Source organism: Lepidochelys olivacea (genome assembly GCF_965140295.1).
Source record: "Lepidochelys olivacea isolate rLepOli2 genome assembly, chromosome: 19".
Lineage (NCBI taxonomy): Eukaryota > Metazoa > Chordata > Testudines > Cheloniidae > Lepidochelys > Lepidochelys olivacea.
The window spans coordinates 7100850-7114833 of NC_140429.1; the positions used below are offsets into that span (position 1 = coordinate 7100850).

The following is a 13984-nucleotide window of genomic DNA, read 5'->3' on the forward strand; positions in this document are numbered from 1 at the left end:
CAGGTGTCCACAGCACTCTGCGCTGCAGTTGGGCTATGGCTCAGCAGAAGGGAAGAAGTGGCTAGAACTCCCCTCCTGCCCCTAGAGGCAGGCCCCTGCCTGCACCAGACCTTTCCGGGGAGAGGACTCAGAGTTCCCAGGCTGGCAGGGGGCTCAGCGCAGTTAATCCTGCCCGCACGTTCTAAGATCCGGCTGTTGGCTCCAGCAAGACAGTCCCATCCCCCACCACACACGCCTCAGTCAGTTTCACACTTTATTGGGGTTTTTAACAATTGATGATTTCAGATTCAACACTAAAGGGAGAGGACCCCCACCTGCAGCCCCATGGGCTGAGTGCCAAAACCCTGTTCTGCAAGCCCAGGGACAGGCTTGCCAGAGCAGCCCTGCTGCCTGTTAGAGCAGCCGTGAGCATCTAGAGAGCCCTGCATGCCCTCCACAGGCCCAGCCCCATCGTCTTCGCAGTTCAAGCCCTGCACCAAGCGCATGTGGGGCTGAGGCAGCTGCAGGATGACGGTCATTACACAGGATGCCACGCAGTCCCTCTTCCCCTGTTACAAACTACACAGGTTTGAATGACCATTCTTCCCAAAATTACCAGAGCTTTCCAACAGCAGCAGCTGCCGGTCAGGCTGCCAGTGCAACCTTCAAAGCCGCTGGAATCCACCCCCAGAAAGTCAGATGACAGCCCGTGCTTTTACACAATCACAGCGTTACCCCTGTTTCAGGCACGTCAGGAGAGCCGCACGTAGGAGGACTCACAGGGGAAACAGACAACTGGCTGCAGCCCTAGCTCCTGCTGGGGGCTCAGGAGCTACATGGTCCCCCTGAGTCATGCTTGGCCTTCTCCAGAGATCAGCTGGGTGGGAACAGGTCCATGGCAGATCAAAGGGAAACAGGCTGCTTCTGGAGGCAAGTTCTCCACTGAACCTACCTAAGTTCAGTTACAAGGTGTGAACCATCTACTGCATTTCGCACATTCAGCCTCTGAGCCCCAGGTGCTTTGGGCCGAAGCTCCCTCACTTAGAGGCATGCTGCAGTGGGGGGAGCGTGGCCCTGCAGCGATTGTGGTGGAAGTTGGGGGAAGAGAACCCAAAATGGAGCAGTGGATGACAACAGGTGAGGAGAGGACAAGAGGGACGGGCTGGCACTTGTTAACTGATGTTTCCGCCCTTCAGTGTTTTACACGAGATGTTCCCCAGCTTAGTCATGAAATTCTTCTGCTTCCACTGGGCGACACAGTCCTCAGAGATCCGGAAGTCAGCCTGGGAAGAGGCAGGGGGGTGATGTGTCGGACTGGCTAGCCAATCGCACATGCAGCTGGGAATCCCTGTTTGGGGCCCTCACCACCTCTCAAATCCCTGGGGACAGGCACCCTGCTCCTGCCAGGCCCAAGGAGGGCATGCCAGCTAAAGGTCTAACAGGGAATGCCGCCATGTAACTCACATTAAGGGCAAAGGGGGCCCGTAACCCTCACTGTAGGCACCAATAGTGAAGCAAAATGGCAGCACAGGCAGCCCCTGCTGTAACTCCGGTCTGTCACTGTTTTCACCAGATGATCCCCAAGTGCTTTCCAAGCAATGAGCGTAGCCTCCTAACCTCCCTACAAGATACCCCGCTCCTCATTTTACATTGGGGAAACCGAGGCATGGAGCAGGAATGTGCCTTGCCCAAAGCCGTGCAGCAAGTAAGTGGCAGAGCAGAAAAGAGAACCCAGGAGTCCTGACTCCCACTTGCCCTCTCTGACCACTGCCCTTATGTCCCCTTTGTAGTGGCGACAGCCTGCCAGCTGCTAGGTAACAAGACCCCCTGAGATGGACTGGGTCTAAACAGGTCTCTGCCAATAGCTGCCTTCTTGGCCTACCCCAGCCTCACTGCCAGTCAATTGACAGCTGGCAGATGCCTGGCTAGCAAGGATTAGACAGCATAGTGCCAGCTGTATTCGTCTACTCCCCAGGCAGGGGGGATAGAGCACAGGACTCGAGACTCCTGTTCTAGGCTCTGCTCTGCCCTCTGTGGGACCTCATGTGAGTCACTTTCATGCAGTGTGCCTCAGTCTCCCCACCTGGAAAGAGGGACGACATCCCTGTCTCATGCAGGGGCCGTAAAGCGCTTTGAGAGCCTCCCATGAAGCTGTGACAGGACTGGCGTAGGCTGCCTGGGTGACTAGAGAGCTCAGCTGCCAGAGCAGATAGGGCTCTGACTGCAGAGATGGGCCCCGTCCCCAACAGCCCCATTGTGAGCAAGACGACTCTCTTCCCCCCCTTACTTGCAACTTCTCGAAGACTCTCTTCTTGGGTTTGAGCTCGTCGTCAGGCTGCCCGCTGTCGTAGCCTTCCACGTAGACACGCTCTCCTGGGCAGGAGCCCGCTGGCGGGTCCAGGGGCTCCACCCGATGGGGCTCCCCCACGCTGCGGAGAAACACACGGGGAAAGGGGGAGGGAGTGACCAGCTAGGACCTCAAAGAAGGGGCCCGTCCTAATCCTCCCCCGAGATAGGACAGCAAAGAACCAGGGGTCAACAGGCAGCCTGGATGTTGTGGGGGACTACGCTGTATTCTCCCCTCCTGCCCTATATGGAAAACAAACTGAAATTCAGCCTCATCACCCCTGCTATCCCTACCCCCTGCACGCCCTCACCTGGAAGCACACAGCAGCATGCCCTGGGACTCCACTCCCCTCATCTTCTGGGGCTTCAGGTTGCACAGCAGCACCACCATCCTGTCCTGCAGCTGCTCCTTCGGCACCAACTGCACCAGGCCGCTGATCACTGTCCGTGGCTCAGGCTCGCCCACATCAATCTTCTCCAGGTAAAGGCTGTCGGCATCAGGGTGCTGCCAATGCAAATGCCAATGCAGGTACAGCTGAGAAGTCGGGAGCGGTCATCCCTCAGGAAGGGGGGCTGAGAGCACACACAAGCAGGAAGGCGCCCATGTGGTTTACATACGCCCTCCAAGTGAGTGCTTGAGTCACTCCATGAGGAAACAAGACCCCAGAGCAGCCTCCACTTCTGGATGATCCAAATCCTTGTCCCCATTGCTCCTCACTGGCTGCCTCCCTCCTCATCTCAGGCTAGGAGGAGGCAACTGACAGTGCCAAGAGGGAGAATTTCCCATGGGGCAATTTCCTTGATAGCTGCTTGCCATCAAATGAGATGAACAGGAGAATGTAACCACTGTCTGGCTCATCTAGTCCAGGACCTTAACAGGGGCTGATGATGGCTGCCTTTGGGGATATGTCCCCTCTCTACAATACTATTCCGCTAATGAAGAGTTTCAGGGAGCAGGGAATTTCTTCCTGACCCCAGCAGCTGATCACCCGAGGCACTGAAGCATCATGATCACTGGCCTTGGTAATTTGCTTTAGTTAGTCCCGTGCTGTGTGACTGCAGTGATGTTTTCATTCGTTAAAGCATCTGATCTTTTTGTTTAAACTAAGTTATTCGCCTCAAAGTCTTGCAGAAGTGAGTTCCATAGGTCAACCTTGCTGTGTTAACAGTACAGAGCTGTTTCAGGGAAAGTGTGCCATTTGGTGACAGGTCTCCCCTGCAACACCATCTCTGCTCAAACACTCCGCCAGTTTAGACACAGCAGGTGATCATTTCTAGATCCCCACCCGCCTTGCTCAGCTGCGCTCCAGAGAGTGACCACCACTAATGAAAGGTAAGGTCCATTTCCCAGCACCTGGTGAGCTCATTAAGCCTTGATAATTAAACAGCTCTGTGGAGAAAAACTGTCATCTAATATGTTACCAAACCACTGCCCCCATATCAGTCTGGGAAGGACCCTATTCTGGTACCAAGCAGCAAAGAGATGGTATTTTGGGGTCAGGGCTCAGTTACTAATCTCATTGCTTCCCAAGCCCAGTGCCTCCTGTATGGGGAATTCCCAGGCACAGAGCTTTCAGAAACCCGAGGGAAGAACTGCTCCAAGGTGCAGCTCCTGCAGAGCAAACCTAGAGCTAAGCATATGGAGAGTGTTAACACTTTCTGCCTAGCTTGGAAGGATTTACTTTCCTTGAAAACCACTGTCTGCCCCCCTTTCTTTGTCATGCCTGTTCTCCCATCACAGGATCCTTGCTAAAGCATTGGTACCTTTTCCACACTGATCACTTTGCCAACACGGATGTCCAGCCGGGACGGGATCACGTCCTCAGGGTTTGAATTCTTGGTGGAGTTTTTCACTGAAGCCTCTGCATGTGCAAAAGAGTGAAACCAGCCTGCCCTGAGAAGAGTTGTACCCAGCCACGAGTGAAGGTGCATTTGTGGAAGGGGTGCAGGGACCAGGAGAACCTGAATTCTGTCCAGACAAGGGTCACTGTCTCTGGTTTGCCAGCAGCACCCAATTCATATATAAATCAAGCAGACTGCAGCCACCCACATCTCTAATACAACCTGTGGGGACCACAGGTCCCATCATGCACTGTTCCAGCTTGACTGCAGCTCCAATAGAAATGGAACACTGCATGCTGGGATCTGTAGTTTCTGGGGTAGGCACATGGCCCATAGGCCATTCTTTCATCAGCCCTGCTGGGGACAATCCAAGTCAGATGCTGGCTAAGGAGAGGCAGGAAGAAGAGCTGCATCAGACAGCAAGGTCAAAGCCAGTATCACCCAGACTCTGAGCCACCCATGGTCATTGCTGGTGGAATTCAAGTTCCAGAATTTCTTCTGTTTGCTCTTAGCCCCACCTGTAGGACTCATCTCCCCAGCCCAGGCCTTCCCCTCCCATGGGAACTCATGGCATGCACTTACTGGCTTTGGATGGGTCAGGATACGCTGCCCTAGTCAATTTCTTCAGGTCTGGGGTGTTGAACTTCTCTCTGATGGGGTCAAGCAGCTTGTTCAGGGCCACTTCCACCGAGCTCTTCAGGTCCCCCGGGTGCACGACCTGCCACGTGAATAAAGAAAAGGAGGAGATTTGTGGAGGAGACTTTCTCCAGGGCATGGGGAGAAGTGGGCTGGAAGGGTGGAGCAGTTTCGCATGGCTGTGCCCATTTAGACAAGTACCTCACTGAAAGCTGTAAGGTGGGGCAGCCACAGTGACTTATGCTGGGAGAGTTAATAGGATCACGTCCTAAGAAGGTCAGGGCTGGGTCGCTAGCTGGATGGGAGACCCGCCCCCCAGAGGAATAGCTGGAAGCTGCAGGATGTGGGGCTGGTGACTCAGCCATGCTCTCCTGTGAGTCAGTGCTGCACCCAACGCTCCTTTGTGGTGCTAGGAGGCGCTGTGGCACTGGAAATGTAAAACCGAAGTCTTCACCATTGTAATTAGAGATCTCATGGTATTTTCCCCTCCCCTGCCAGCAAAGAGCAGGGACATTACCCCATCGCGCTGGTCAAATTCCAGCTTTGATAATGACATTTCATGTCCCTCAAACTTCCCTGAGGCTTAAATGGGAAACAGATTCTTCTCCACTTGTTATCCTAAACTGTTGGGCAGCGTTGCTCTGCACTGTTGAACAGCTGTTTTCCCACCCAGAGATGGCTGCATTTCCCCGTGAGTGATCTGTGTACTGCTCAATTTGTAGGGTGCTTAGAGATGAAAGGCACTGCCAGAAATGGAAGATCATTAACGACTAGACCTACAGAGAGCGGGTACTGCACCAGCCACTGATTGTCTAGCTGCTCCTGGGCGTCTCTGCCTCACACCATCATGGTGCCTGCACCACCACACTCACCGGGCCAGAATCTGCCCTTCCTGATGCCCCAGGCGAGCCTACAGACTTACATGTGGTGCAAGAGATCAACATTTGTCCCACTACTCAAAGCCTGTGGCAGAGGAAACAACACGGGCCTCTCTGCATGCTCCAGGGTTTTTTCCAAGCATACAGCAGTGTGGGCATGAGGGAGGTGGATAGCGACCCCCCTGCCCCGAGTTACCTCAGTCGCAAAGTCCTTTTCCAGCTCTTCATAAGTCGTGTAGGTTTTGTTTCCTCCCCATTTTGTGTCTCTCAATATCACAAACTCTGTGACACAAGGAGGGTTTAGAGGGTCAGATTAACCAATATGAAGGCAAATCCCTGAGGCACTGTCCCCACTGGCAACTCTAATAACCCCCAATGCCCCCCCCCCCCAACAACTGATGAGGGGTATTGCAGCAGGGACCAGAAAAGGTCATGTCATTGCTGTGAGCGGATGGTGTCTCCTTTCTGGCTCTGGGAGAGGGGGAGGCAGCGCCAGGTTTTGGAGCACATGAGGGGGTGCCTTGCATTAGGATGCAGAGAAACACGTGCTCGCTTTCATGCCTCTTGCCTACATTTAAGCAAACGTCGCCCAGCAAGGGCTCCTGTTGAAAGACTGCACCCCAACCTCTCTGGGGCATGGAGACAGTCACCTGACTTGAGTGGGAAGAGGACGTGCTTGATGAAGGACAGAATGCCGTTGTTCTCCACGTTTCCTGGCTCACAAAATGCCTTCTTCAGTTTCTTCTTCACGTCCTCCTTCTGATCCAGAAGGTCGATCTTCGATTCCTAGGACGTGGGAGGAGAAGAGGAGACCTGTGAGCTGAAACCAGAAGCAGGCAGTGCAGCCACTTGGAATCCTGCACTAATTGAGTATCACTCTGGACACAGAGGAGTTTTACTTTAGCCCAGTTGTAGGGTTCAGTGCTCCACAGCCAAGCTACCTGCAATGAAACTCCGAGGTCAGCTGTCTCTGTTCTGGGGCTCTCAGCATCTTTCCCTACCTCCGCCCTAGGAGAGGCAGGGTGTGCTGGAGTTGGCACCACCTGTCTCAAGCCACCACCAACAGTAAGCAGAGAGGAGGGCTCCTTTCTCAGCCAGTGGAGTTCCAGGACTTAGCCTACCAGCCCCAAAGGGTTAAACGCCTCGCCCTGCGGGATTGCTGCATAGACATGCGGTTCATCAACCTACCTCTTCCGAAGAGCTCATCTTGGTGCCTGTCAGCCCCGGAACCATTGGGTTCATCAAATGGAGGCGCTTGGCATAGCCCAAGGAAGGCAGGTACTAAGTGAGGAAAAGGAATTAAAAGTATTTAAGCATCCTCCCATCTGAGGAGCAGCTTTCACCATCACTCCCCAGTGCATTCTTCCCCCCTAGCATCCGGGCTCAAGACTTCCCCCAGTGCAGAAAGCTGGGATCAAAACACGTTGCTGAATCCCAATTCCCTCTGCTTGGAGGAGGCTCCATTCTCCAGTCAGCCCAGACCCACTCCCAGCACACAGCAGTGGGCAACCTGCTGGGGGCAGCAAGCGACAGCCACCATCAGGTGCTGAGAGGGGAAGGAAAAGCTGTGTCACTGTCACCCCTGCATGAGGCAGGGTCCCAGCATCAAACATTGACCTGGCAGCGAATCCCTGTAAACAGCTACATCAGCAGCCACTGTGCACCGATGGGCAGCAGCAGGAACCTGAAGAGAGGTCTGGGTGACCTCACAGATACTGTGCATAAGACCACGCGGGCCATCCAGCTGCAGGCAGAGTTCAAACGCAGAGACCTGGAACCAGCCGCCTGGGGGAGCCTCTTACATTTCTGGAAGTTCAAAACACTCCCCAGTTCTAACCTTTTCTGCAAAGGTGAAAATCTTCCTCTGATCCACTCCTCCAAACTGAGCATCAACCTTCAAGTACTCCTCGTCCAGGGCCTGTGGGGAGAACACACCCACAAGCGTTACGCTGCAGCACGTGGACTCCCACACCCCAGCTGACATCACACTTTCAGGGTTCACACCCTAGAAATCTACCGAGCTGTCAGGGCTAGGAATCCCAGCTTCACATGAAAGCGGAATCCCACACCCATTCTGGCTACATAGGGATATTGTGCAACTGGTACAAACACCTGTAAAAACAACCAACCAAACCTCCACTATATCCGTGCACTGCCCCGACACCAGGTGATGTCCTCGAGATTTGGGCTGCACATCAGATACTCATGCTGATTAGTGAGAAAGTAAATCTGCCCTACTCAGCAGTAGGGGGAGGGGGACTGTGATTAGCCTGGCGCATGCATTGCAGCCTTCATGGGGAAGGGGATGCGTTCCATCCAGGTGGCTGCCACCCTCCCCAAAGGTACCTGCAGTCCTGGGTAGAGCAGACCACTCAGCAAGGGATGCTCTACTTGCTTCACCACCTCTGCTCCAGCTTTCTTGGCATCGTGCTGGGTGACTAGAGAAGAAAGCCTGTAGACGTCCAACGTGTAGTCCCTGGAGGGAAAGAACAGGTCGATACTGCTGCTGAAGCCAGCCAAATGGAAGCTTCAAACCTTCCTCTTCTATAGCCACCACACGCAAAGGAGGACACTGGCTGGAGCGCAGAGAAATCAGGCGTGTGGATATCTTACCCCCGACCCGCCTTCCTTTCCTGAATGACACTGGCTCAGAACAGACAGATTCCCCAACTGGCTCAATATCCCACTTGTCTCTTCCACCCCCGGGTTCCTTTGTGGAGCTTGTCAGCTCCACAAAGCTCACTCCTTCCATGCCACTTGTCCCCTCTCCCTCGTAGTAGCCGTCAAATCCCACCCCCAGGCAATATATGGTCAGGAACACTCCCTGAGAGAGGAGCAGGCTCCCGCAAACTCACTTGCTGAGCTGGTAGTCGGTGCCCCGGATGAATTTCAGCTTGTCGAGAGGCACACCGATGCTCTCCAGCACGGCCTTGATCATGGTCTCATAGTATTGTGTGCGCAGCTCCAGCAGCTCCCACGGCGCCTTCATGTTGTCTAGGTACGCGTGGAGGTCAGCGAACAGGATCGTCACCTGGCACAGAATGGGGTTGGGGGGGTGGGGAGTTGGGCACGTCACACTGGGTGTCACATAGATAAGAGGCGTTACAGGTTCCTTTCCGTCACTCAGCCTGGAGCTGAAGGTATCCCCTGCTCCTGACCTCTTTGGGTCTGAAGCCCCCCTTCTCCGCCTTCGGCCTCCCCAAGGTCTCAGCATCTAGGTTAGAGCAGGTACCTCACATCCTGCCTTCAGGAAGTCTGCAATCTTGGACATCGGTACGAAGTAGGCTACGTGAGGCTTTCCTGTTGTGGCTGTCCCCCAGTATACCTTCAGATCACGCTCTTTCAGGATGGTCATCAGCTTATCCTCCCCGAGAACCTCCTGCAAGGAAACCAGAGGCTGCATGTTACACAGCACAACAGACCCAGCAGAGACCACGACAGCCATGGGAGAAGGAACGCGATACACTGGGCTCGTAACTCCAGGAGAGGAAGGATAGCTGTCCGGTTAGAACTCTGGATCAAGGGATCTAGGTTTTATACCTGGCTCTCTCTATCCTTGGGTCAGTTGTTTAGTTTATCTGTGCCTCAGTTTCCCATCTTCAGAATAGGGCCAATGATCTTTATTGACCTCACTGAGCTGCTAAGTTGATAAATCCATTAGTAACTGTGAGGCACTTGATGAGCATTATGGAAGAGCCAAGAGCTAAAGAAAAACCTCCGTAAGGCAACTCAGTATTCTCCCTATACTGTGGCTGGGGAAATGGAGGCACAAAGGTTAAGGGGCTTCCCAAGGTCACAGTATAGCAGAGGCAGGAACCAAGCCCAGAAGTGTGGTTACAATAGAAACCCCACAATCGTCTAGGGAAGGGTGCACTAGGGGCACCCCAATCCTCAGGACACCTCTTGGATCGGGAGCCTTCCGGGGCAGGGACTGGCTTTGTGTTCTGGGTCTGTACAGCCCCTGGTGCAGTGGGGTCCGGGGCGCTACCGCAACACAAGTAATAATAATTAGATAAGTAGAGCGAAGCAAGTATCCCTTTGTATTTCTCGTCTCAGTAACCGTGCAGAGAAGGCCCCCATCCCAGAGGTACCTGTAGGTTCCGGGTGATCAGGTGGCATTTCTCCCTCGCGGTCAGCTCGTCCCCCATCGCGTCAGCCTTTGACCAGTCAAGCCTTTACAAACTGTGATTAAACAGAAGACATGTCACAAGAGGAAAGGGAGGGAGGGGAAACCCTCCTGATAGTCACAGAGGGAGGACTCCTGGTGTGGTTTCCAACTCGACCAGGGCACAGACCCCACTGCCCCTGCACACAGGGAGGGGCTGTATTAGGCTAAGAAGCCCACTCAGCCAAGGCACGCACCCTGCTGGCCTTGTGTAGGGGGAGGGGAAGCTGTGTGGGATTCACCCCCTTGCTGGTCTCTTGGCACAGCTCAATAGAGGGCATGGGCAAGGCACGCGCCCTGGGGCAGTTCAGACTCTGTTAAATATCTATAACCACCCTATGACTCTGGCAGGGCGGCATCTCTCCCCCGACCACTCACAGACTGGGGGCAGGTAGGGCTGGGTAGTGGGACACGGAGCCTTTCACTCCCCAGCCACTGGTTTGAAACCATAGATTCCAAAATCATCCAGTCTGACCCCGTGTACTGTACAGGCCACAGAACTTCCCCAAAATCATACCTAGAGCAGAGCTTTTAGAAAAACACCCAATCTTGATTTAAAAATTTGTCAGTGATGGAGAATCCATCAAGACAGTGGGTGAATTGATCCAATGGTTAATTACTCTCACTTAACAATTTACACCCTATTTCCAGTCTGGATTTGTCTAGCTTCAACTTCTAGCCATTGGATCATGTTATACCTTTCTCTACTAGACTGAAGAGCCCATTATTAAACATTTGTTCCCCATGTAGATAATTACAGACTGTGATCAAGTCTTCCCTTAACCTTTTCTTTGTTAAGCTAAGTAGATGGAGCTCCTTGAGTCTATCACTATAAGGCAGGTTTTCTAATCCTTTAATCATTCTTGTGGCTCTTTTCTGAAACTTCTCCAATTTATCAACATCCTTCCTGAATTGCGGACACCTGACCTGGGCACAGGATTCCAGCAGCAGTCGCACCAGTGCCAAATACAGAGGCAAAATAACCTCTCCACTCCTACTTGAGATTCCCCTGTTTATGCATCCCAGGATTGCATCAGCTCTTTTGGCCACAGCTTCATGCTGGGAGCTCATGTCCAGCTGATTATCCCAGGAAGCAGTGACTCTGAAAGAGATTTGGTGGATAGAGTTTCCCATCCTGGAACGTGGCCTACATTCTTTGTTCTTAGATATATAAGTTTACATTCAGCTGTATTAAAACGCACATTGTTTGCTTGTGTCCAGTTTACCAAGTGATCCAGATTGATCTGAATCAGTGACCTGCTCTCTTCATTATTTACCGCTCCCCCAATTTGTGTGTCGTCTCATTGATAAAAATGTCAAATAGCATAAGGCCAAGAACCAATCCCCGAGGAACCCTACTGGAAACACACCCCCTTGATGATGATTCCCCATTTATAATTACACTTTGAAACCTATCAGTCAGCCAGTTTTTATTCCACTTAATGTGTGCCACGCTAACTTTATATCATTCTAGTTTTTTAAATTCAAAATATCGTACGGTGCCAAGTCAAACACCTTACAGAAGTCTAAGTATCCTATGTCAACACTATTACCTTTGTCAACCAAACATCTAATCTGGTTAAAAAAAAAAAAAAGATATCAAGTTACTTTGACAGGCTCTATTTTCCATAAACCCATCTTTGATTTACATTAATTACGTGACTCACTTAATAAAGAATTAAAGGGGAGTAATGTGTCAGTCACAGTCACTCCATTACCTTGCCCAGGATCTAGGTCAGGCTGACAAACCTACAATTACCCAGGTCATCCTATTTACCCTTTTTAAAAACTGGCACAACATTAGATTTCTTCCAGTCTTCTGGAACTTCCCCAATGCCCCACGACTTATTAAAAATCAACATGAACAGTCCAGGGAGAGCCTCAGGAAGCTCTTGGATGCAAGATATCTGGACATGCAGATTTAAAAGTGTCTATCCTCCACAGAAACTAATGGAATGCAAAGAGTGTTAACATCACCAGATGATGAGAGTATAAGCATCTGTTTTTCTCTCCAAATACAGAACAGGAATATTTATTGAACATTTTTGCCTTTTCTGCATTCTTATGGATAATTCTACCATATCCATCCAGTAATGGACCAATACCATTGTCAGGATTCTTTTTGTTCCTAATATATTTTAAAAACTCCTCCTTATTGTCCTTAACTCGGCTAGTCATAGATTTCTCCTTGTGTCCCTTTACTTTCCTAATCAATTTTCTACAGTTCCTAACTTCTGATTTATATTCATTACTATCAACTTCCCCTTTCTTCTAATCTTTTTTACACCTGCCTTTACTTCTCCTCTAAACCAGGTTTTTGTTTTTTAACCCACTATGGCCTTCTTCCTAGATTATGGATTTTTGGACATCTAGTAAGGTGTTCTTAAATGATTCCCAATTATTGTTCACTTTTTTCTGATTAAATTCTTCCTTACAGTTGATTTGGCTCATAATTGTTTTCAGCTTTGTGATATTGGTCCTATTAAAGTACCAAGTGTATATATATTACTGGTCTGGATTTTATTCTACTTGCACATTATAAATGTGATCAAGTCAAGACTGCTTCTACTTAAGCTACCATTACTTTTTAGTTCTGTGATCAGAACTAAATCTGTTCACAACTTTATCTGGTGTAGTCAGATGTCTGGCTGCGTGTGTGTTCTTTCTGTGTGCTGCCCCAACTCTGCGCAGACAGCCGGCACAGCAGACCTCGAACCAACCCCCCAATGACCACAAGACCCGTTAATGTTTACGAAGGCGCCAGGCCAGGTTTACTGTTGACAAAGCACAGTAACAGCACCTGGCAGACTCTACGAGGATACTAAGATATGAGTGCCCGTGACAATGGACACAGCTCAGTTAGTGGCAGGACTATCCATCCCCCCCTTGGCTGGCCAAAGATACTCCCTCTGAGATACATCTTTATACCCTGGGTTACGTATAAACAGGTTACGTACTGTCATCCTGACCTTATCTTTTAGGAGGGGTCGGTGTGTTCCTGTTATCCTGTTAATGTTTTTATACCATCCTTGATATCGGGACGTGTTTGTGTGAGTACTCTGTGACTAGCACTTGTTCGGAATGTGCATTTCCGCGATACCAGCCCTGTTCTTGCCAGATTCTGCGAGCAGGTCCTGCCTTATACCAGGCCTTTGATACAAGGGCGCATGTCTCAGGGCTCTCTTCCTACTACACCCGGTAAAGCAAGATCTGACAAAGAATTCCTCTGCTGTTGGCTGCAACACTTTTTGAGTTATGAAACTGTCACATACAGGGTTTAGAAATTCCAACCATGCTTTAATTCTGGTAGCGCGAGACCTCCCCACGGGTCACTCAGACGGAAAGTCCCCCATGATCACGCAGCTTTCCCCGCCCTCCCCCCACATTACAGATATGGGCTCCCTCGGGCTGTTCGGTGGTCTCATATCCCAGCGTGTGCCTTTACCTGTAAGGACACCGATCCCGAAGCGTGCCAGGCCCTTCCCGTCCGGCGTTATCAGGGACGCGGAAGCCGCGGGGGCCGTTTTGGACCCAGAGCCCCGCTCCCTTTCCAGCCTCCCGAAGCAGGCCAGCTCCACGGATCCTCCGCCGGCCAGCAGCGTGAATCGTCCCGCCAGATGCTCAGCACCCCCGACCCGCGCCGGGGAGAGTGATGCCGAGGCCTGGTGTTTGTCACCCGGGCTGCCAGGGTGGGGTGTGTGTGTGTGTGTGTGTGGGGGGGGTTATTTCTTCCCTTCACGCCCTGGGGCTCCTGGATCACTTTTGTTCTCACCATGTCAACGCTGTGCGGGGTGCTCCTACCCCCCCCGCCCGCCCGCCTGTCCCCCGCTACTCCCCCCACAGAAGCGGGGCAGAGCCGGCCCCACAGGCCGCTACGCGCGGGAAGCGGGAGACCCCCCCCCCCAGCCAGGCAGGGGCCTCGGGCCCGGAGGTGAGAGGGGGGTTGTGGGTCCTGGGTGTAACCCCTCCCCCCCCCCCCTTCCTTCTTACCGTGACCCGACCCGCTGCTCCCCGGCGAGGCGCCCCCGCGGCCCGTCTCCAGCCGCCGGCTCCGGGTTACATCAGCGTCGCGCGGCGCCGCGCCGCGACTCAACCGCCCCAGACAGCGCTTCCGCCGCACGGACAGGGCGGAGGAGTC

General features: G+C 52.3%; 1 protein-coding gene across 1 annotated transcript; it reads right to left on the minus strand.

The window, feature by feature from the left end:
• Positions 1–240: 240 nt before the first annotated feature.
• Positions 241–13979, minus strand: YARS1 (tyrosyl-tRNA synthetase 1). Its single transcript, XM_084652543.1, has 14 exons — positions 13837–13979; positions 9773–9863; positions 8914–9060; positions 8537–8712; positions 8028–8157; positions 7519–7599; positions 6870–6962; positions 6332–6467; positions 5878–5963; positions 4750–4885; positions 4090–4187; positions 2637–2830; positions 2267–2408; positions 241–1262 (listed from the first exon to the last, which is right to left on the minus strand). Exons 2-14 carry the CDS (start codon positions 9827–9829, stop codon positions 1152–1154), a joined length of 1587 nt encoding a protein of 528 aa, XP_084508669.1. The 5' UTR covers positions 9830–9863; positions 13837–13979; the 3' UTR covers positions 241–1151.
• Positions 13980–13984: the final 5 nt, after the last annotated feature.